Source organism: Podarcis gaigeae (genome assembly GCF_964106915.1).
Source record: "Podarcis gaigeae genome assembly, chromosome: 10".
Lineage (NCBI taxonomy): Eukaryota > Metazoa > Chordata > Lepidosauria > Squamata > Lacertidae > Podarcis > Podarcis gaigeae.
In genome coordinates this window covers 35959196-35984967 of record NC_139686.1, presented here as the reverse complement: position 1 = coordinate 35984967, position 25772 = coordinate 35959196, and the positions used below count along the sequence as shown (strand labels likewise).

The 25772-nt window shown below is 40.4% G+C and overlaps 1 protein-coding gene across 3 annotated transcripts in view; it reads right to left on the bottom strand.

Moving 5' to 3' along the window:
- Positions 1-25772, bottom strand: part of TMCC3 (transmembrane and coiled-coil domain family 3) — a 91852-nt gene that overhangs the window by 8209 nt on the left and 57871 nt on the right. For all 3 annotated transcript variants that reach the window (XM_083698692.1, XM_083698694.1, XM_083698693.1), the window contains exons 2-3: positions 1209-2125; positions 518-653 (exon numbers count right to left, since the gene is read on the bottom strand). In XM_083698692.1, coding sequence (XP_083554818.1) covers positions 518-653; positions 1209-2125 — 1053 coding nt within the window. The remainder of the gene's footprint in view (positions 1-517; positions 654-1208; positions 2126-25772) is intronic.

Genomic DNA, 25772 nt, shown 5'->3' with positions numbered 1-25772 from the left:
ATTGATTAAAAACAATTCTTTCAATAGCACTTTTCTATACTTATTTTGTTCATTCCCACAACAGCCTAGTGAGGGGGGTTATAATTTTTCCCATGGAGAACTGCAGTTGTTCCTATCTTGCAAGAGCAATGTCATTTCCACACTATAGTTCCATCAGAGATAAATGTGAAAAATTAGTGGTTAGATGTGAAAGCTCTGGCTATGAGTTTATGGCTGCAATCCTAAACATTAAAGGGAATAAGCTTTATTGAATGCAGTGGGGACTTACTCATCTGAATAAAGCTGCATTGGATTCGCAGTATTTCTTTGAGAGGGAGATGCAAAAGTTCTTTTTAAAGACATGAAGAATAGGAAGCATGACTGACTTCCTTCTCCATCTCCAAAGGCCCAAATCTAGTCTTAAATTGGAACTCAGATCTTTCAGTCTAAAAAATCCTGTGCTTTCATCACTGGACCACAGTGGCTAATTCTTTGGAAACAAAAAAATAATCTGTTACTTAATTTCAAAAGTTGGTACCTGAACATCTCGCGACCGTTCATAGGCCTGATACGCCACCTTTTCTTCAATACTAGCAAGTTCTTGCTTCAAGTTGGCTGTCTCGTGCTGGTGGAGGTCTGTTAGATCATTCAGCTGGTCTTCTAATCGCTCATACCTTAACAAAAACAAAATTTACTTGGCTTTTATGTGAAATCTAATGAAAGTGCATCCCTCCTTATTTGTAGGCTGCATCATCACCATTTTTTTTCAGGGTAACTTTTTGTTTCCCTGAGCTGAAACCCTACTGGCATTAGAAAAGTATACTACCTTGAATACAAGCTGAACATTGTAAACCTTTGAAAAAGTAATTTTATATTATCATTATAATTATTACTGCCATTCTCACTAAGTTGTAAGTTTTTGCATGTGATTATAGAAACTAACATGACAAGAGGTTTTTTACCCCACGAGTGCTCACCTGATAAGCCTGCTGAGAACTCTGAAAATACACTTCACACATTACCCTAACAGCAAATGTGTTAGCCTCTTCAAGTGCATATATGATGGGGAAGCGTTAACATGTGCCTATGTAGTACATGCAGCTGATCATTGTCATGGGTGGAGTTCAAGGGTACTTAGTTCATTCTTCTCTTTGTTGCATTGCTTTGACACCACCTCATTCTCACCTATCTGTGAAAATCAATTTCAACTGGCCAACATAATAACGTACCTGTACCTTTCCTCCTGCAGCGTTTGAGAAATAAAGCCATACTCTCTTTTGAATTGTACTTTTAAATTCTCAATGTCATCTGCCAGCTGGGATTGTGCTTCCTTTATTTCCCGCAGTCCCTCAAAGAGAATTGATAGTTTCCCATGGCTTTCCAGAGCATTTGTTCCACCATGGCCAAAGGACTGGTTTCCATTGCTGTCCGCAGAGCCAGATGTTGCACTTGAGCACTCATCATCACTGGTATATTTTGGCTTGGCCACTATAGTGGCACTTCCGCCGTAGGCCCTGGAAGTAGTTTCCGGCCTAAAATCATCCAGGCTGCTCTTCAAGTGAGCAATATTGTCAGCGCTACCAAATTTATTCCGGATCAGGTTTGCAAACTCTCTGGATTTGCTGAAAACAAACACTGGTGGTGTCAAGGAGACTCCTGGAACACCTGTTTTGCTGCTCTCATTGCTCTGGCCAGTAGTACGAGATTTCCCATGGGCATCTTTCAGGGAATGTTGGATTTCCTTCAGGCTGTCTTTGGAAGTATCCTTGGTACTTTTGGAGGAACCATTTTGTTCTATCTCTTTGAGCTTTCTGTGATATTGTTCCAATTTCTTCTGCAACTGGGCTATGGAATGGGCAGACTTTTGATTCTTCTTTTCAAATACTTGTTTAATTCGACCCGCTTGTTGTTTGTCTGCACTGTTCACGAGCTTCAAATACTCTGCAACATTCCCATCCCGAGCTGTTTGTTCTATTTTGATCTGCTCCGTAACTTTCAGAATCTTTTGCTTCAAACTGTCTGCACTGAGTTTTACTTTGTGAAACTCAAACACACCATCAGGTACATCGAAGTTGAGGTTGGTGTCCGAACCTCCCCGGCGAATATTAAGAGGCAGGCTGAGGGTATTCATATCATGTCTGTCAACCTATAAGAGATTAAAATTCAACCTTACGTTTTCTATGAAATAATTCATAAATAATTCTAAGAAGAAATTAATATAAGATCACAAAGCATGACATTATTTGTGATGTGGGAACATTATTGCAATGCAGGAACTTGGTCCAATGGGGAAATAAGTGTTCTGCTCATTCAGCCATGCAGAACACTAGTATAAACATCCAGTTAGCACCACACAATCCCCTAAAACAGTAAATACTAGGAATCTAATGCTGTAGTCCTATACAGACTTGCCTGGGAGTAAGCACAACTGAATATAACATACTTCCTTCTGAGTAGACTATGCTGCTCATACCAAAACAGTGCCATATTACTCAAAACTGGCATCAAATGATAAAGTTAATACCATACTTAGCACAAAATGTCTTCCAGATTAAAAAAATCCATAGGGCTTTTTGTTTGATACACAAATAAATTATCCTCCATTTTCCTAACTACACTCTCTATATTAATTTTGTTGAGCAACTGTTCCTGGTTTTCAGACCAAGCAAATACTTCAGTTCTTTTTATCAACTTAGTAGCCAATGCAACACATTGCTTTCTTATTTGACCTCTTATTCTGTAGCTCAGCTGGTACCCCTAGCAATTTGATCCAATAGTACATTATTTCCCTTCCCTGCAAATGAGCAGAGCTGGTTTCTCACAGTTCATAAATATGATGTACATCTGACAAATATCGGTACATAGTAAGTATGCTTCTTGAGACAGCACACATGCTATACCTTTAAAGCACACTTTACATTCTCTCAATCAAAGAAAGTTGGGCACAGCAATTCACCCCTCATTGAGTTACAATTCTCAGCAATGATAGTGCCTAGAATTCTTTGAGGAAGGGATAATGTGCTTTGAATGTGCTTTATAGTGTTTACACAGCCTGAGTGCAAGTAATATACCTTCAATTGTACCCTAAGTCTGAAAAGCTATCCAGTCATGAAGTGGAAAAGTGCTAAGATGATAAGAGAACCTGGTTTGTAGTGCAATGTACAAGGCAGCAGTACTGTATCTTTAAGTTATAACCTATTGGATACTTTGCACTTTGGACCTGATAAGCATCGTCACACAATGCAATAAAGGAGGTAATCGTTATTATCCTTATCCTGATTCTTAATTGCAGCAAAACATAATTTAAATTGCCTAGAAAAAACAACAAATCCCATAGAAATGAAAATGTTCCCTTATACAACACTTCTTATGTAGTGTTTGTGCACATGCATGACGAGGCTGTGGTCAACATTATTCTAACTAGGATGTAATATGCAGTGCAGATGAGATGTAACATGCTCATCACAAAAGATACGTGCACCATCAGCATTAGCATTCAAATTATGTTAGGTGTTTTTAATTAAACATGAATGAATTTTTACCACACATAATAGCCAGACTAAATCGGAAGTCTCTGCTGATGAGAGAAAGCAAAGAGACTGACTACATACATACATACATACATACACACACACACCATAATCCCAAAGCCCAGCGACTTGCTTACTCAGCTTTGGGAAGGCAACGCGTGGGCTGTGTGTGTGTGTGTGTCTGTGCGCGCACCAAAAAAGGCCTTGAGGGGCCATGTGTTGGACGACCCTGGCCTAGAGGCATACTTAAAATGACAGTGAGGCTGAACTCCTTGGTAACAGATTTTAAGAAGAAACTATTTTCTTAGAGACTGGCCATGTTCCAAACAGGAAGGAAGAATATCACTGTTGGTATTTTAGTAAAGATTTATTAGTTTATTTCAAATATTTATATTCTACTTCCTGGCCTTCATTCTCAAGGCAGCTTGCAACAAAATTTAACAATCCATGCAAAATAAAATGAAGGCAGAAGCCGAACATGTCATTGCTCGCTCAGTTCACAGTATAGGACAGTTTTGATGAATGAGATTAATGGTCTGCCATGCTAATGAAATGACAAATGCATTGGCTGAACAAAATTCAATCCAAATTAAGCCGAAGCATTTCAATATTATCTCAGATCTATCACTGAACAACTGACAAGAATTATGAATTATAAGATGCTCCTATAATATATGTGGGCATAATAATTATATTTATAAAAGCAGCATCTATTCCATAATAATGATCTAATATCCAATATGGTCTGCTTTTTGAAAGCAGTAAAAAAGTAATCTCAACTCTGAATTCATCTGCATGTTCATCCGTCACACTTTATAACTGTTACTCAATAGGCGTACAACACACTGCAAATGTATAATCGATAGTCTGACATATTGCCACAAGGATTTTAAGAATTCTGGGAGTTAGACCACAGAGTGATTACAGTGACATGCAATATGCCACACAGCAATTCAGCACCAAAAGCAGAAACGTCCTCAGACCTTCATGATTTTAACTCTTGTACGTTAACACGGAGCCACTCATTTCCTAAAGCAATTCAGCCCTCTCGACTCATAGCAAACTCAGACTAACATTGTCGGCTTACTAACATGTTTATACAAAATCTAATCAGCAATGTTACCCAGGACAAAATGTACATACTTCCTAGGCCGGGTGGATCTGCTCACAATCCTACATAAATGTTTATTTCCTTTAGTACAAAAGTATTCTAAAAATATTTTGCATATACCAAGACATAAGCCTGAACAGCTGCTGTTCTGACCCTCTTCCTCCCTACTTTAAACGATGGAATCTCTTTTCCTCACAGAGGTAAATTGCTCCCCAAGCTCTGTGGTTTCCTATGACATGCCATAAAACTGGACAAAAGGCTAATGAAGGAACAGGGGAGAGTTCATCTAAGGCTGTGAACCTACCCCATTTACTCTGCTTCCAGTGCACTAACACTGCTGGTCCGGGAATCAGTGTACACATAACATTAGTTGTAATTCATATCTACATGTAATTCAAATCATATCTGTCATTTTAAAAATTTAAATACTGTGTTTTGATGAATTATTCCCCACACCAGCTTCAATCCAAACTGAGAAAAAGAACAACCAATTGTATGTTAAGCTGGTACTGTGTAAATAGTGTTAGCTAGAGGGAAACAACATACATACAGAATCACATCACCTACTAACGCCATGGGGTGTATGGGGTGTTAGAGCAGGGCTAGTACCTCTGGTGGGGGGGGGGACACATTGTGCTTTTTCTGGGGTGGTTTGCCCATCTTTGGTCCCCACTCTGCACTCAGCTCTCACCTGTGGCTCATAGAAACTATTAGCATGTGACAGTGGCCACATCCTGGGAACGGCTTCGACTGGCCTTAAACCATCAGTGAATTAAGGACTTTCCCTGCATGCAAAGAAAGGCTCTGGTGGATAGAGCAGACGAGAAAATGGAAGCTAAATTGTTAGGCTGGGATGAGCCAGATTCAGCACATCTTGCCTGTGCTAAAAGATCTATAGAGACTACCAGTCTGTTTTCAGGCACAACTGAAAGGGCTGTTCTTGACCTTTAAAGCCCCAAATGGCTTATTAGCAGGATTTTTAAAGGACTGCCTTCTTCAATAGAAATCTTCCCAAAAGATCTGCTTCTCAGGCTGGTCTACAGGTAACCCAATATTCAGGAGATGAGGTGAATGGCAACTGGGGAATTAGCTTCTTCAGTGGTAGCCTCTCACCTTTGAAATAGCTTTCCTGGGCAGATCTGTGAAGTGCCTGTTGTGTATTGAGTCAAAGGATTTTATATCTGTATTATTATTGTCTGTATTGCATTAGGGTAAAGTATCTGCCTTTTGGTTCCAGAGGGTACAGCTACTATTGGTTCATTTAAGCTGCTGTATTTGGATCCTCTGTCTTATTGGTTTCCTCCAAAAGGCAGGACTGTGATTGCCTGATATTGTTCCCTCCAAAATGTATCCCTTCTAGCTTGTTCCCTGTCCCTATAAATGTAGCTCTCCCCTCCTCAGGCCCCAGTCTTGTTTGCTTTAATAAAGAAGTGTTACTAGAGAACTGTCTCCAGCATATTATGTCAAGAGAGCTGAAATCACAAACCCCACGTCACAACAGTGCCTATATTATCATAAGGTGAAACCTACTACATTTTAAAAACATGTTACTGAATTTAAAGTTTTGGTGAACTGCTGTTTTTAAAATTGCTGGCTGCTTGTTGTTTTATATATATTTTTGTTGTTTCAATGTCAGTTGCTTTAAAATGCTTAACATAATAATTTGTTTTTGAGGTGCTGTTCAGAAAGCAACTCACCAGAGCACAATGTTAACTATCTCCCATTACAATGTTCATTGTAGGTATGTGAACATGAATAAGTAAAAGACGTGCCACACTTATCTGGGGTGGAGCCAGAGCTAAGTTAGGTGAACTTAGTACACACTGAAAACAATAGGAGTCAGGTTCAACTACTTTGTCAAAATCTGACCATTATCCTTTCCTCTCCTCCAAATTCCAGCAGCTAGTTATTTTTAATGATATCTTGTTAATATTTCAGCAATTCCCCTTTGTACCTGAATAGCTAGCTAACATGCTCTCGTTTTGTTTCAACACAAGAGCATCTCTGTGTGGTTTTAGCTTCTTTTCTCCTTTTTGTATGCTACTCTCCAGGATAGAAAGATGTGCTAAGAAGGAATGCACAGCAGCTAATTTTGGTAACATACATCTAGCTAAAAGCTGAAATGGTTGTGATCTATCATTTACACACATATACTTCCCCATATATACTCCACTGTGTGGAAGGAAAGCACTATGCAGAGAGAAAATAAACTTAACATTGTCATGTGGAACTTCCCCAAATGCCATTGCTCAGCTGTAGCTTCCTTAACACATAATCACTTAGTTTGAAAGAATATATGTCTACAGCATTTCACGACTATAAATTATTCCATCATGCAGACAGTACACAAGTGAGTCATTTGCTTATTGTTATCCAACCCTTCCCATTTTCCTATATACTGAGAGTAAGAAACCCTTCATATGCAGATTTTGACTGCAGAAGAGGCTGTAGATGTATATTGTAAAAGAGAAGTGATGAAACAGCAAAACTGAATACTGAACTTATTAAAATCTGCCCAGCATGTGCTATCCTGAAAAGAGTTATCAGCAGAAGGACTAGTGTTCTAAGTGTTCCATACGCATTAAAATTTCTTTTCCAAGTATTCAACAGTGAAGACCAAATCTTTGTTCACATTTTGCTTGCAAATGTAGATTTGTTGTAGATTTAATTACCAATCTGTACCTTTTGTTTACTATGAGGGGAGAAAGCATTAATGGGGATAATGAAAATAATGATGCAGTTGAAGGAAAATTAGACAAAGTAGTCTCATTGAAATCTTTTGTTGTTTCCAATGAACTAAAGAGCATATAGCTTTATCCAGATGACACTCATTAAACTCTAAGAGTTTACAAGCATTATGCAAGAGCAGCTTCGCATCAGGACTGTCACAATCAGCAAACGTGAAATGTGCACACCCTAGAATGTGCAATGTGCTCATGCCATGCACAGTGCTCATAATGTATGTTCTGTTGACCCACACAGAATTATCTCCTTTACAGTGTAGCAGAGGATCAAGCCAGGTCACAGAAAACCTGTGCTAATCCTTGCTGTGATGTTCATGCAGCTTCCAAGAGCTGCCCAGGGGAGCAGCTTTGGCCGTCTGTGTCCCAAGTCAACTGTCAGCAAATTAGATTGAAGGATAAGAGGCAGCTCCAGATGTGCCCTAACAGCTTCATCAACACACAGTCTGTTCCTAGTATTTGCGTCGCTGGAAATGTAAGATGTAATCATTATTTGGAGAAACATATTCAAACATTATTTTTGCTGTGTCTGAAATGATAAGACTGTAAGACAGCCTGGGATTCTGCATGTGCATGTCTACGCAGGGTATTTGCAAATGACCAGCAGTGCAATTCAGAATGCTTAACACCTACAAGCATGGGGGATTGTTCTGATTGCTGCCTGTTGACTAGCAGAATAAGCATGGGTACTACTATCACTTAACTTACATCGTACAGTATAACATTTCTGGGTAGGATGTACTTCTGAGATGCTGCCTGGTGTACTTTTTGTGCTCCTGAAGAAGCTTTTGCCTGGAAGCTCCCAGTGTTTGCAAGGAGGGCTGCCTAAGTAAAGATAAAGGGACCCCTGACCATAAGGTCCAGTCGCGGATGACTCTGGGGTTGCAGCGCTCATCTCGCTATATTTGCCGAGGGAGCCGGCGTACAGCTTCTGGGTCATGTGGACAGCATGACTAAGTCGCTTCTGGCAAACCAGAGCAGCGCACGGAAACACCGTTTACCTTCCCGCCAGAGCGGTACCTATTTACCTACTTGCACTCTGACGTGCTTTCAAACTGCTAGGTTGGCAGGAGCTGGTACCGAGCAATGGTGGCTCACCGAGTCGCGGGGATTCGAACCACCAACTTTCTGATCGGCAAGTCCTAGGCTCTGTGGTTTAACCCACAGCGCCACCCGCATCCCAATAGGGCTGCCTACACAACCATATATTTAAGGCACCCAGATATACTCCAAGAATCATGGGAACTGTAGGTTTCCTCTCCCAGCACCCTTAAAAACCCCCTACAGTTGAAATGCATGTATTTTCTCATTCAGAGACCAATTTTATACAAATATGAATGCTACTTGGTATCATTAAGATTATATTAACCTTAACTATACCAAGTGTGCAAGCATGTAGAATTTGAGAGGCATTAAAATGCACTCTGTGCGTAGTGACTGTCAAGTGCCAGCAGATGGAGCTGCTGCTTTTAATCAACTATATTGAGAGGAACAGCAAACCTGAGGGCTAGAATAATATGGCCTCTCTGGATATTGTGCTCAAGATTGTGATAGTTATGTTTTTCTTCTTGGTCTCGTTCTCAGACTGCTTGGTGGTCTTTTTTTTAAACCCCATATCTTTTCAACTCATCCACAGATTCCTAAGACCACTGAAGTGAAATGAAGTGAAACTCACTGGTTAAGTTTGGGCCAGTCACACTCGGTCAGCCTAACCTACCTCGCAGAGTTGTTGTGATCATAAAACTAGGAAGCGGGTGAATGGTTTATTCCACCTTGAGCTCCTCGGAGGGAATATTTTATTTATTATTGCATTTATAATAAATCCTATTTATTGGATTGTAGGCAACCTAGCAAATGGCATTATCATGTACAGGGGTCACATTCACCCCAATATTTATTTTAATAATAAAATAATAATAAATAATAAAAGTCCCAACATTGAAGAAACTAGGCTAGTAATGTGGCAACAGAAAGGGCCAACAAAAGTTAATTCCACATCAGTCATGCAAATGCTTGTAATTCTAATCCTTGTGCATTGTTTTGTACAAGAAGATCAAAACAGAGAGAGCATTGACGGTTAACAGGAAATTGTGCACACAGATAAAATGAAAACATCAATGTGGACACCGCCCTATTCCTTAATTTCCTTTCTCTCTGTGGCATTGGATTTCTACTCATATCCCCATGAAAATATGTACAATGCTGTCTTATTATTGATCTTTGTTTTGCTTTGATTCTTAGAGAAAGAGTTACCATACTTTATTGAGTTCCCTTTTGTTCATGTTCTTACAAACAGAAGCTAAAATTAGTAGGACAAATTATTATCTAAATAGGGCTTAGGTCTGTGTGCTATACATAAAATATTATCAGGAAGTGAAATATAATTTCTCATATATGTATAAACAAATGTTATAAAGTGGTTTTTTCCTAGAAAAAACATGTATTACAGACAATATTTTTCTACAAAAATGCATCTCAGAAGCCCTACCTTAACTCTCTAAAGCAGTATGCCATTTTATCATTTTCAAAAGTCACTTATTAGTATTTCATTATCAGAATGTCAAAACTGATAAGATGTGTAATACCCCAGATAATATCATTAACAATTATATAGCCAGAGTACACCTGTCAAAATCAAAACTTCTCAGGACTAACTTAAGTTAATAGTTTTCCATTTATCTACCCTAAAATTGACAGGAAGTTGGCTATCACCCACTGTGTTTCACTATTCATTTCCCATTAAATTAATTAAAAATGAAATCGCCTGTTCCAGGTTCCAAAATAAAAAGTCCATATGGTATGCAAGTACTTTTGTTTTATTACATAACATCTAATTTAGTAATGTGCTGTGACCGAAAAACTCATTAAGTATCTCATTTGACCAAAAGATTCAAAGATTCCTATACTACAGAGGACAACCAATTCAGCTACAGGCATCACTTTTAATACCCTCAACACAATTTGTTAACAGCGTTCTCAAATATTATCATAATTAGCCTTCCAAAGCCATGAAAACCTCATTTGGCAGCTGCAATCTCAGTATTCACAAAGGAAAGATGAACAGCTTAGAGCCAGTGATGTGGTGCTCATTCTGTTCCTTCATCTGGAATCAGGCAGGCTAAAATAGAAGGGAGGTCCAGGAAAGCAAAAAACCCTTATAAAAACAAAGTTTGAGATATCTGTAGATTGCACCCATCAGTCAGAATAACCTTTGCCCATTATCTCTCAGGCAAAAACAATATTTGTTTTTTTTCTACATAGGTTCTGAGAATTGAATTAATCAGAAAGATTCAGGAAGAGGAACTGCATCCCACTGCCAGTTATTCAAAAGGAGATGGCTTCTCACGTGCTTGTAATACAGTGGTACCTAGGGTCACAGATGCTTCAGCTTACAGACACTTCAGGTTACTGACTCTGCAAACCCAGAAATAGTACCTCAGGTTAAGAACTTTGCTTCAGGATGAGAATAGAAATCGCGCAGCGGTGGTGCGTGACAGCAGGAGGCCCCATTAGCTAAAGTGGTACCTCAGGTTAAGAACAGTTTCAGGTTAAGAACGGACCTCAGGAACGAATTAAGTTCTCAACCTGAGGTACCACTGTACTACTTACCAGGAAGAAACGTGGAGCAAAAACCAAGTACAGTGGTACCTCAGGTTAAGTATTTAATTCGTTCCGGAGGTCCATTCTTAACCTGAAACTGTTCTTAACCTGAAGCACCACTTTAGCTAATGGGGCCTCCTGCTGCCGCACCGCCAGAGCACGATTTCTGTTCTCATCCTGAAGCAAAGTTCTTAACCTGAAGCACTATTTCTGGGTTAGCAGAGTCTGTAACCTGAAGCGTATGTAACCTGAAGAGTATGTAACCCGAGGTACCACTGTATGGACCAAACATGCAGGGCTGTTTGAAACCAATCATTGTCTGGTGACATAGGCGGTAGATACACCATGCATAGGATGGAAAGAACAAAAATTGTTTGTTTGTTTTCAACGAGCAGCACCACTTTATTTAGACTTCCATAGATAATTTACTTTCCATGCTCCCAAACACCAAAAGGGCCAAACAAGACACACATTTAAATTCATAACTATGTTGTTTTCCACAGGAGTTACAGAACCTAGGGGTGAGCAGGAAGGTTCGGCTTATGTCTTCATCACTCCCACACTGCAGTTTGAGTGAGATCACCCTCTGCTCCCTGGCATGGCTAGGAATCTAAGAGGGGGAATTTTCTACCCCTGTAATTAGTTAGGAAAAACAAAGTACATAGCTGCTTGCTACGTATTTAAGCAAACATGTAGTCTGGTTCTTCAGTCATCCAGTGACATAGATTCAAAAGGAAGCATTTCTTCATACAGTGCCTAATTACCTCTGACTGTCTCCACCTTGCCCTACTTGTGAGCTTCTCAATGTTGTGGTTCACATGTAACATTACACTATACTTAATTAAAAGCAAACTATGATTTACTGTGAATTCACAGTGAGCTAGTGCACAATGCCAAAAACGTACCACTCTGCTCTGTCCCCGAATCCTGCTCCTCTCCCCTGCCAAGGAACAAGCCATTGTGTGGCTTGGTTGCGACATCCAAACCTCTTGCATCTGAAGCAGTTTGTTTGGAGAGTGCTCCAAACAATCAAGTGGCAATCAAGCTTTCTTTTTTGCTTACTTGTGGTGTTTGGGGAGAAACAAACTAGTGCAGCCAGAGCCAAGGAAGAGCGGAAAAGGAGGAGGAGCATGATACGCATTCACTTTAAGCCATTGTTTTTAACTATGGTTTAATGTGACATGTGAACTGGGCTACAGTGGTACCTCGGGTTACATATGCTTCAGATTACAGACTCCACTAGCCCAGAAATAATACCTCGGGTTAAGAACTTTGCTTCAGGATGAGAACAGAAATTGTGCTCCAGCGGTGCAGCAGCAGCGGGAGGCCCCATTAGCTAAAGTGGTGCTTCAAGTTAAGAACAGTTTCAGGTTAAGAATGGAACTCCGGAACAAATTAAGTACTTAACCCGAGGTACCACTGTATTGACATGTGCAGGCTGCTGGATCAGATTGGCTTTTGACAAGATTTAGAATACTATTCCTTACTTTCTGAAGATCTGAACTCTGATTTCAGAAACCTTTCAGTGGGCGACTATACAGGCAGACCTGCTTTCTGTACCTCAATATCGAGCGCAGGTGCAATCTGTTATATAGGGATTAAAAAGCTCTGCTTGCCAGAACTCCTACTCAACACAGACCTTAAAAGGTACTGCAGCCTTCCTTTCCCAATACACTTATTATTCTAAAAAATGTCTCTCCTGGCTCTAACAAGAGGCACATGTACCACTTCATCGCCAGTCCACCGTACAACCACAAATCCATTAACAGATGCCATGTTTGTGAACAGATAGACATTGATTAGCATCAAGCTGTTGTTTCTAGCACAAAATAAATTGAATGCATATAGAAACCAACCAACAGTCTAAAAACCTCACTACACTTCAAGAAAAACTGTTAACTGTTAACAAGTTTAGAAAATTGATTCTTTGACATATTACAATATTTGCAGCAATCTAACATAAAGAAAGTAAGATACCTAAGTCTTCTGTTCAGCTCTCAGCAGGCAGATGAAATTTTATGTTTCCTATTAAGACATCATTTAAAAATATGGTTTCTGTGCAGTGATCCGAATGACAGTTTAGACCTATTACAGTTTAACACAGTAAGTTGATAACCTATGCAGAAAGTTCCTCACTGGAAGAGTGTGCGTGTGAAGCAAGCCTTAGGAATTAAATATACCTACCAGTTATACTCAATGGATTCTACCTTCAAGTGGGGAATGTCATTCAAATGTTGTCTTATGCCCACTGTTGCATAAAAAATATCTTCGAGTATTCCAGTAGTTGCTGGTGAGTGACTGGTGATTAATAGTCAGGGAGTGGATTTATAATCATGCAGTTTAAGTGGCTACACAGGGAGTAAGGGAATTGGTCTGGCACAGACTGAAAATGATGACTGAAGAGATAATAGCACTGCCCACTCACCTGAAATGGTTGGTGGGTTGGCATGGGGGGGGTGAATTATGGGACTTGGGTACCAGGGCCTACTTGGCTATACTAGGCCTTGGTCAAAGGACAGGAATGGAATAACTTCTCTAGGTTGCTTTTGGCAACTGGTGTCAGAGATCAAACAGTTCATGAAGGAAACAATGCCAAGCCACTGCTACCACTAGTAGCAGTTTAATTTTAGTGTCCCATTAGCAATTCCTCCCACACCCCTGGAGCTGACCTATAATATTCCAGGAAGTCCAGCCAAAGGGCATGAATAACACTAGCTGAAACTGAAACATGTTTTTTGTGAAGAGTAATACTCAGAGGGAAGGCTATAAACTCAAGTTTAATCACCTGGATGATGACCGCATTGTTTACAATTCAAGCAACAGCAAATGCTTGAAAGCAGCACTTTGGGTTATGAAACTATTTTTACAAAGGTTGCACCACCTCCAGTCTCTGCCAAATGGTAGCAAGATTCCAGGGGGTTCCAGGAGCTTACCAAAGGTTGTGTTTCCACTGGGAATCAAGGTATGGCAGAGACTGTTGTGTCTTTAAGAAATATGGTTTATTGTACGCATATTTACACCTGGGTCTACTTTGGAGAGAGTTCATCTCACGAGGCACTTGTTCCTCCGAGCAGTGCAACCCTGGAGTCCAAGGCATCCTGCATGCCATCTCCATGCCTCTGTCCCACCCTCCCAAGGTGGTTCTGGCCTTGACAGAAGCTCATGGAGTTCTGCCCACTTCTTCTGCCCTACAGCCTTTGCAGAAAACAGCTCTTCCCCATCTCTCTGCTCTCCCCCCCCCTTCTTCCAGAACTCTGATTTTTTGAAAGGGCAATATTTTTCCTGTTTGACACAACATCCACACCCTGCCACCTTGGCAACCTCCTCCCCTCACTGCCAGAGCCTCCACTGATGAGTTAATGATTTGCTTCCAGCATCTTAACAACAACTATACCAGGTGAGGCCCTGTGGCAATCACACAGGGTCCCCGGACGTTTGACGGTCTATTGATCCCTGTGCCACCACTATTATCACTTCCCCGCTGCCACCAACCCGTTTCTCTCAGGTACACACTGAGTCCAGACAGTTGTTAACATTACAACAAATAATCAAGTTTGTTTTATAAGTGTTAACAAGGTTATGGTTTCAGATATTTTTTCTTGTCAGTTTCTTAATCTTAGTTTCTTTACTGACCTATACCTTCCCAATTAATTATCCCACTATCTATCTGACTCCTCCTAACAGTTTCTCCCACTCTCTCACATCAGAACCAGACCAACCCACAGACTTATCCTCCCTCTTCCTTCTCCAACTCTCAACTGACTCCTTAACAACACTAACTCTAACTCTAACTCCTCCCCTTGGGTTCCCACTGGCCAATCACTTCACACTCATTTAACCCTTTCCTTATGACCCACCTAGGAGGGCAAACGCCACAGGCCCTGACCTGGGAAAGAAGCTTAGCCTGTATCTTTCACTGGCTTGGCATCTTCCCTACAAAACTCCAAATAGTATATAAATTCTACTATTTATTACTTTCTAACATTCACTAAATCTAGCAGTTATGGGCACCCTTGCACCCCCCCCCAAACTCTGTTACCCCAGATCTGTAACATTATGCTTTATGCATGCCACACTGTGCTTCCCAATAATGTTTTTTTTAATCACTTCTAGCGTTTCCCTTTTTATAGTTCAGTGTTTCTGTTTCATGTCACAGTATTGTTTAAAATTATAAATATAAGCCCCCCCACCCAGAAAAACCCAGCAACAACTTGAAGCCAAGAGCTGAAAATGAGGTCAACTAATGTAAATGGTGGTTGCAATTTATGCAAGACAGGGAAAAGAAGGATTAAAGAACCAGATTATCTTGAAGCTCAACTAATAGTTGATTAAAGGAAGGAAGTCGCTTTCCTGATTTCGTTACTGTGAAAATATTCGTTTTGCTCCCACAGAGAATAAAGCTATCAATGGCTGCTAGCCACATTGGCTAGGTTTTACCTCCAATGTCAGATCAGGGGCAGTACTGTATGTCTCTGAATACAAACTGCTGGGAACAACAACTGCTGGGAACCACAAGGGGGTGGAGCCCAGTTCTGTTCAGATCCTGCTTGCAGTCTTCCCATAGGCATTTGTTGGTCACTGCAGACAAAAGAATGCTAGGCTAGCTGGACTGATCCTGTAGGGCTCTTCTTGTCTTCTTATGTACATTTAGGATAAACATACTAGGATGCAAGTCCAAATAAGACTTACTTCTGAGCAGACATGTTTGCATTTAAAAAACCCCTGCCACTACATTGTTGCTATGTTGCTTTGTTTATGTTTTGCACTTGCTAACATTTAATTTCAATCTTTGCTACATGCTATTTTATTCAGAACTAAAGAAATACAGAAAATGAATAATTAGGCCTATCTCACCTGCCTTTGTAACATGCTGAACATAGCAGAGCATATAGCCCTGAAAACCTACAAAATGCAGTGCTCTCTGTCTTAACATAGCTATTACAAACAATCCTTCCTTAATCTCATCTTTGTAACCTAACTAAATCAAGAAGACATTTGCTTGAACTTTTAACCTTAATGTATTCTGAACTTACTTTTTTATATTAAAAAAATGCTGTAGCTAGTCCAGATCTTTGTTAGCTGAAATTGTTCTTGAAAAAAGGTAAGTGCTTTGAACTTCAGAATTTTGCCAGAGTACCATCAAGTGCAGCATGAGTAGTGACTGTGTGGATATACTATCACAGATCAAACAACACAGATGGAACAAACAAAATGCTTTTCAAAAGAGGTAGTTTATATAAAGGGTAGCTAACAGGCTGACAGACAGATGTTGTTGGACTACAGTCTCCATAATCCCTAACTGTTAGCCATGCTGCCTCAGGCTTATGGGAATTGAAGTCTAATGACATCAGGAGGGCACAACATTGACTACCGTGATTTACATTGTCAGTGATAAGTTATCATGTACTGAATAAACAAGCAATGAGTGATAAAAGTGACGTACAAATTGCATAGTTTGCCTATGCACTTCTGTAAAGATTGCATACACAATTGTAGAAAGGGGAATATGTAGTGGTTTTGTTGCCCAATACTTCAAGATCACAAGTATAAAGTTCCCAAGTATAAGCATGCAAGGAATATCAGTATGATATTCTGAAAGAATATCTAAAGGAAAGAAGAAGAAAAAATCTCAGAATCAGCATCAAATTATTATTATTATTAATAATAAGCTTTATAGAATAATAGTATCCGGAAATCAAAAGTAGAATTACGGTACTATAACATAACATTTCCATATGAGCAAAAAGAGAAAAATGATTTGTGGCACCTCAAAAACCAACGAATTATGATTGCATACACTTACATGGACTACAGAAAATTTCATCATAATATAGATTGGTGTTGTCATCTCTGAGAGTTTCCTACTGCTGTTATTCAAAGTCTGGTAGAGTGTCTATTTTATACTGTCACATGACCAGGTATCACTGCAACACAGAATGCTTTACAACCACCCACCAAGAAAATGTAACTCTTAATTTGTGTGTGTCATCGCAGTGCAATTTCAGTGTCATTGTGAAAATATAGAAGCGAGAATGAAACCAGTTGTTTGTTTCCCCTGAAATCTGAGTTGACATTTAAATTGGCTATGAAACTTGCATAACAGAATAGTAAACTGATACACCATAACATGCTTTCTGCAAAGGGTGGCTTAACAGTTACCCAGTGCAAATACAGTAGAAATAACTGCTCTGAAATACTAACATTACATGGCAAAACAAAACAAAACAAAACATTAGGACCAACTACAACAGCTCCTTTCTTACTAGCAGTTTTGTTCAGGTTTTACACCATTTGCTTATTTAGTTCTGAGAATACAGAAAACATTCATTAAAAAAAGTTTTTGCATCTCCTTGTACTCCCCTTCTCATTCCATTTTTGTTCACAGGCTAAGGAAAATTATTACATTTTCAGCACAACTGTACTATATTTCTTTATGCACAAACTGAGTGTAGAACCATTGACTCAGTAGGGGCTGAAGCATGTGCAGTGGCTTTGCTGACAGTGTGCAATCTCTCCAGCTCCAACAACAGCTGACTGGATTCCAGAGAAGGCTAGTGATATTGACTTGTCCATTTCTCAAGCCTTTGTCAAACTTGCTGCAGGAAAATGTCTTGTCGATTTCATCAGTGCTGCTTATCAGCTGGAGAATAGAACGATGCAGTTAACAAGTCCTTCCCTCTACCTCTGCCTCAGTCTAGAAAACCCTGGTGAAAGCCTTGTCAGTTTCACCAGGTTCCCCTGGAATCACAGCTACAGGTGTCTGGAAACACCATAAACTGCATATTTCTGTCAACTCAGTAAAATAAACCTATAGACCATAACGCTAAGGCTCTATAAGCTAAAGCCCTCTCCACTGTCCATTGTTAATCTGTTGCTGCTTCTCTTCAGATGATAATGTTTTCAAACAATACCAGCTAAATTACAAATGAAGGAGATTAAGATATTGTGTGCAGAGAAAAGCAGAATGACTCAGTATGAGATTAATCACCAACAATCTTTGCAGTTCTGAAATATATACTCATTAACAAAGAAAGCTCTCTCTTTTTATGACCCCAGATTTTCCATTGAAATAATACCTTGTCCTTTGTGACAACGATCTCTCACAATCTAGTGTCATGAAACCTAGGATGATATAAAACTTTTTTATTTCTCTCTCACAAATAAGTATAAGTTAGACATGGAAAAGCCAATGATGGAAATTGCTGTCTGTTGGGGCAGGGGAATCTGTACTTTAAAATAAAAGCCAAGCTGTACTAGTTTTAGTACATTTCAAATAGAAAGCCTACCCCTGCAATATGCTGACTCTCACAACACTGAGAACCTAGCTCCCTTAGCCTAATGAGTTGTGATCCATCATCATCATCTCTCTCTCTCTCTCTCTCTCACACACACACACACAAACACAAAGCATGGGGCTTAATTTGGCCAGTAACTATAATGCACATATCTCCCTAATATACAACTTCCTCCAGAGGAACAGTTTGTACTTCCTCACCCTCCAAGGCTAACAATGTTTCTCCAGCCAAACATCTACAGTATTTGCAAAACACAAGGACTTGAAGTAAGACTCATTTGAGGGTTGACAAAATTCTCCATTGAAAGAATTCTAATTATTTCTCAGTATTAACCCCTGCCATAGTGTGAGGTTGGTGGGGTGTTTTTTTAAGGTACAGAAAATTATTGAATTTAGGCACACTTTGCCAAACAATCCAAAGATTGATAAGTGACTATGAAATGGGATCATACTGATTAATTATGGCTTTTAGTACTCACGCTGTACTGATTTCTGTACTTGCAGTAGAATCAAGCCTCACAGAATTCATTTGTAATTTCATGGTGAGGATTGGGCTGTTAGGCCTGAACTCCACTAAGACTGCTTAGAATTGCAGCCACAGAATGCTATACAAAAGTGACCTTCAAAAATTATCAAATACACTGAAGGAAGAGGAAGCAATAAGGAATTTGCGTTTTTTATAACATATAGAAATAATTAGCTGTGGTGTTAGTTTCTAAATAACTGTGCTATCCATTTCTAGATACAAAGATTCTATTTGTAAATTCATAGGGTAAGTGGATCATTTTTCAAAGCACGGGATGAACAGTGAAAACAGCATCAGCTATCTAAATACTGCTTAAAAGGGCAATCAGGTCCCTGTAACAATTAAATTCTGTGTCATTGATTCCTGTTCCTCCCCCTACAAACTTTGGAGGTGCTTTCCTATTCAGAAATCATACCCCCAACCCTCCGCCAAGCAAACGTTTTTCTATACTCTGTCTGGGTCTTTGTCTTACGTTGCGTCCTAACGTCTGAGCTTCTTTGCCTTCTTTTTTTCAAATTCACCAGCGAAAATGCTTGTGACTGTCTTCTAACATAACTAGCAAAAACAAAACCTTCAGGGTGCATTTGTGCCACTATTTAAATGGGTGGGAAATAAATCACTTCAGAAGCTTATAGGGCACGGTCACATTGTTAGTCTTGCAAGCTGCACAGAAAATATTTAAAAGGTTTTGTGGTGAGAGGGGTGCAAGGGGAAATACGTTGCTCTCTGAAGCACATATCCTTCCAAAGCAACATATGTACAATTAGGCAGTTAGGTTATTAATAAATATAACCAAGGAGAATAACAACAACCAAGAATTCTTCAGTTACTACCATCACCATTGCAACATCTATGAATCAGCTGTTTCTTAAGTGCATAGGCTCCTTTACAAAAGAATGCTATGAATGGGTTTTGTTTTTTAAAACTAGATTCAAATATTTTAAAATGGTTTATCTTGCACCATTTACCCATATGGCAGTCTAATTTAGCTGATTGCTACACACAAATGCTCTCATGGGACAGGGATTGAAACGATCTTTCCGGCAACCCCCCCCCCTGAAAACCGTACTTATCTGTCTAATCTTTTAACAAGCAGACCTACTTTTCTAACCCCAACTTTCTCAGTCATTTATTCTTAGTGAAAGGTCTTTAAAATAAACAAGGTAACTGCAAAGATGTTGACCAGGCAAAGGCTTTGATCTCACCATGATTTAGGAATATCTTTCACCAAAATTAATTATTTAAAAAAACAAAAGCAGGAGGAGCAACATCTTTTTAGCTAAGACAGAGTTCAAATCTAAAGAAGATTTGTGGCATCAGAAGTTCCACATTACCTCCAAATACAACCAATCTCTTCATTCATGCTGACCATTATGTAGCCACATGCAAGAGGGAGATATTATGAGGCTTGGTGAAATCCCAGGATTTGCAAAAGTACAAAACATCTTTAGAAGACAAAAAAAGCTAACCCTCACCCACCTCCACAAACAGAGTCTAATGGTGACTGAACATGCTCAATGACCATTAAATGCTGCCCAACTGTTGGAGGGGGAGGGGAATGAAATGGAGCAGTCCACATTGGAGAATCTCTACCCCTCTCCCTTTTTTGCAGGTCCCTCTTGCTTTTCAGAATTCAGCTCTTTGTGTCTGAGGTGCAAGTGGCTTCCAGGAAGTGAAAGTGAAGTACTTGTGCAGATCAAAGAAGGCATCAGAAATAAAAACTGTCCCTGTATATATTTGTAAGAAATAATCTCCACCGTACCAGTCAGCGACACATTCTGAGGAAAAATACATACATACATAAATCTCTATTTATGTATTTTTATGCCGCTTTTCCATAGTTAAAATCATGGTCAAGGTGGCTGACAACATGAAAATAAATCACAGAATTTCCGAGGTAACAAAAGTAAGGTAAAGGTAAAGGTACCCCTGCCCTTGCGGGCCAGTCGTGTCCGACTCTAGGGTTGTGTGCCCATCTCACTTAAGAGGCTGGGGGCCAGCGCTGTCCGGAGACACTTCCGGGTCACGTGGCCAGCGTGACGAAGCTGCTCTGGCGAGCTGGTACCAGCGCAGCACACAGAAACGCCGTTTACCTTCCCGCTATAAAGCGGAACCTATTTATCTACTTGCACTTAGGGGTGCTTTCAAACTGCTAGGTGGGCAGGAGCTGGGACCGAACGACGGGAGTTCACCCCGCTGCAGGGATTCGAACCGCCGACCATGCGATCAGCAAGCCCTAGGCCCTGAGGTATTACCCACAGCGCCACCGGCGTCCCTTTGTAACAAAAGTAGTCATAAAGAAAACACATCAAATAGAACACAACTAAATTGATCTGAAAATAAAGAATAGAAGACGGAGGAGGAAATGGTGGTGTCAGAATAATCTGCAGCATCGAAGTTAGTGGTCCAGCAAAACCACAGGCCTAGCTGAAGAAGAGGAAGAAAATAAGACAATGGCCTCATATAGTAATAATCATATCTGGACAAAGTCCAGAGAACAAATGGTGGCATCTGTGGAAGGCATGTTTGCAGAGAAAGGTGAGAGAACAGGAGGCAGTGTGTCTTCTGGCATACACCAACCTCCTTAATACTCCCTTGGGCTTAAAATGCACAAGCATGGTCACCTGTACCATTGCAGGAACATGTTTCTAAACAAACATAATGGATAATTTCAACACATTAAATACAATAGTTTATTCCAATATTACTACTCACAAAGCTGTATGCAGTACATGACATTAGTTAAAACAAATTTGCCTTTCTAAATGGTATGATATTTCCCCCTGTTTTACTATCAAGACAACACAGTGGATCCAATTCATTTCTGTACGCCTTTGAAATAGAGAAAAGCTACTTCGGAATAGGATGCACTAAAATTCTATCTTGTATCAGCAGACCATTGTCCTTCAGAGTTATCATGTTACATATTTTTCAAAAGGAAAATGCTAAGCAAAGGTCATGAAAATAATTCAGGTTTGCAGAAAGAGGCTGGAATGCATGTTAGCGTGGTAAACATTTAAACATCTGCATATACAGAAACATCTGTTGGTATTTAGTTGTTTAATGTTTTAATGGATACACTGCTTTGCTTTGCTATATTGTATTATATTTTTTTAAGTGACAGCTTATTTTAACAGAACTATACATAAAGTATACAAACTTTTGAGCTAAGATGATCACAGACAACACATGGTGTTCAAGGGTTTGTCCCAAAAGACTTGAAGGTTTAGATTCTTTTAAAAGTATAACATTCTCTTCCATAATTAACAAGAACTGCCACAAATTTTGTTATTCCCACTTCTCAGACGTTAGCGAGATGACACACCTACTCATAAGGTAACATATGAGTTGTTGTTTTATTTAAAAAACTCACCACAAACATAAAATTGTAACTTTAATTATGTGCATGAAACTATAATTGATACAATGATTCATTTTGCTCAAATACGTCAAGAAGGTTAAGTGACACCTTACCTTAAACTACCTCAAAACACTTGACTACCTTAAACAAATTGAGTCACGGAGTATATATTTATCTGTCTAGCCAACCTATTAGTCATCAGTCATGAAAAAAAACACATTTGTCACTATATAAAAGGATTCAGAAACATGCGTCTGAAAACATTTGCAAGCTGTCATTTGGACCTTTGCGAATCAGAAGACACTTTGCCTACCTTTGTATTCTGAAAAGCTACAACTGCCTTAATTTGTTTAGCCACATAGGATTAAGGTTCTTCCTTTTTTTTTTAAGTAACACTTTCTTGTTTCCTATGTGAAATATACTCAGAGTCGCAAAGTGATTTCATGCTCTTTATTCAGCTCATAGTGGTGAGGAGGAATGAATGAATGTCCCCTCAAAGTATCTGCTTTATATACATTATTTACACAATGGGCTGCACATGATTGGCTAATTCTGGAATTCTACTGTAAGCCAATCAGGTTGTGGATTCACTTATATCTGGAGCATGATTGGGTGGTTCCTGCCAACCAATCATACTGCTGCATTGTTCTAGGACCAATCAGACTGCTGCATTCTGAATCCTATTGTTCTAGGACCAATCAGACTGCTGCATTTTGGATCCTATTGTTCTAGGACCAATCAGACTGCTGCATTTTGGATCCTATTCAACTCAGTACATAACACTATGTTTCAAATTTTGGGGGCGAATTGCTTAGAAAGTACCTGCACATTTTGTCCTATAACTTTCTTTTTAGGAGGACTAGCAAAACTGGGAGGAGCCACTTCATACAGTAGGCTACATTCCAATAAGGAAATGTCTGCAGTTTCTAGATATGCACACATTTCTCCATCTTTTAAGCAGGCAAGCAAGAGTTGTTACTATAGTTTAAGAACACACTCCACCCCAGTAAAAGCATTCAAGGAGACTGCAGAGCCGGTGCGGGGAGGATTACATTCATTCCCAAGGCCTGAGGTTCCCAGTCCTGCAGCAGGCAAGGGACCTGCTATTTCCTCAGACCACCACCCTTCAGCTCACGTGTTACTTTCAGGTTGTCACAGCGTTTGTTCAATATTTGATTTGCAAATACTCCAGAATAGTATATATTTAGAAATACAGCACTGTCCTTGTCTCATAACCTCTGCCTACCTTAAGAGAGGCCTTTGAAGAAGACACTTGTCACAGCAACTTAACTTTCATTTTGTGACTAAGCATGCAAGAAGCTACATGGAATGTAGAAACTAATTCAGCTCTCAGCCTAGAGATTTTATAATCTATTTCAGAGGCACAAGGCAGGAGGGGTATACACATGGCCACACACCGAATGAATGCATGGAGGCAGTCTGGGGGACAAGTGAAGTAGCCCTGCCAACCACCACTGGCACACACACTGGCACACACCAACAAACATCTGTTTGGCATTCATCAGTAACCTGCACGTACAACTATACATGTGGAGAGTGTCATGAGCATTGTCAGGCTCAGGCTTCGATTGGCAGACTGACACAGGAGGAGGAAGAAGAAACAGAAGAGGGGGTTGAATTGTGGGAACCTGGGTTCAAGAAGGGGCCATTTCCCACGTTAGTAGCTTTGGAAGCAGGACAAGGGATGCTGGTTCTCCCCTCCAACTTTTCTGCAAGGCAGAGAGCTTCAGGGGAGGGCTCTGATCAGCTGAGGCAGGAAGCTGAGACTGTGTGGTGCAGTGGACTGTGTGGAAAGCCAGTGTGGTGTAGTGGTTAAGAGGGGTAGACTCGTAATCTGGTGAACCAGGTCCGCGTCTCTGCTCCTCCACATGCAGCTGCTGGGTGACCTTGGGCTAGTCACACTTCTCTGAAGTCCCTCAGCCCCACTCACCTCACAGAGTGTTTGTTGTGGGGGAGGAAGGGAAAGGAGAATGTTAGCCACTTTGAGACTCCTGCAGGTAGTGATAAAGTGGGATTTCAAATCCAAACTCTTCTTCTTCTGACTGAACAACAACCTGGACAGGAGGGTCCAGCCTTGTCACCTAGAACCAGGCACTGCCTTTACAGACTGGAGCAGGTGCTTGCAATCTTGATAGGGAAACTCTGTAGGAGATGCTCTTTGCTTCCATCTGGTTATGAACCTCTTTCTGTGCTCCGGAACTCCTGCACTGTGAGTCTTAAGCACTATGTCTACTGTTCACAGGACTGGCCAAAGACATTTTGTTACCTGAGGCAAAATCCCAAAATGGCGCCTCCTCTGCCAGGGAAGAAGGGAATGAGTGAAGAGCTACATCAGGAACAAAGGAGCAATGATGATCTACTTTGGGATTTGCTGCCCATCTGAGGCGGTTGCCTCACCTTGCCTAGGTTGGCCCTATCTGCCTAGCCTGCATTGTCACTTGCCTGAATAAAAACCTCCTTCCTACTTGCAAGTAACAGCTCTGTCTTCATGTTTAGGGCAAGAGTCAGGTCAGAGAGCTCATATATGCAGGAATGGGTCCTCTTCCAGGATTGCTGGAAGACTGGATAAAAGGGCAAGTATGTGTTAATAGAGAACTAGGCAGCAGTAGCAGTGTACTAAGTAAGGATGTGGGATGTGAGGATAGTAGGATGGCTCAGAAAAAAGAGCACAGTAACTATGAAATAGAGGGTGTTCCAAACATAGAGAGCAGCATGGCAGAAGGCACAGAGGTGGGAGTAGAACAGAAATATGAAAGGAAGCAGATAAGAACACAAGATGTGCCCTTCTGGATCAGGCCAAGGGCCCATACAGTCCAGCATCCTGTTCTCTATGTGGCCAGCCAAATTCCTATGGAAAGCTTGCATGCATGAAATGTATCTGAAAAATGGCAAGCTAGTTGCACCCTATACTCGCTGACTAAGAAAAACAAAAATCCAGAAGCAGTCCATCCATAATAAAACACAGACCAACTTGTACACAAAACCTGTTGTACCTCTCTTCTTTCCAAAAGCAGTACTCACTAGATGAGGATTTGCTTTTTGGGAATATGATTTCCAGTAATATGGCCCATGGACTGCAAGAAGATCAAACCTATCCATTCTTAAGGAAACCAGCCCTGAGTGCTCACTGGAAGGACAGATCATGAAGTTGAGGCTCCAATACTTTGGCCACCTCATGAGAAGAGAAGACTCCCTGGAAAAGATCTTGATGTTGGGAAAGATGGCGGGCACAAGGAGAAGGGGACGACAGAGGACGAGATGGTTGGTCAAGTGTTCTTGAAGCTACCAACATGAGTTTGACCAAACTGCGGGAGGCAGTGGAAGACAGGAGTGCGTGGCGTGCTCTGGTCCATGGGGTCACTAAGAGTTGGAAACGACTAAACGACTAAACAACAACAACAACAACAACAATATGGCCAAGTCCTGCAGCTTGTGAAATAATAACAGAAAAAACAGTGTCTCTAAACATGCGCAGAATGCTTTTCCTTACCACAAAGAAAGCACACAGCCTGTTGCCAGACCATGATGGTTAAGAAGCAGGGCTTTATAGGGCAAATGCTAAGGGTCAAAACCACAGGATTCATTACAGTAGCAGAAATGCTGGCAAAC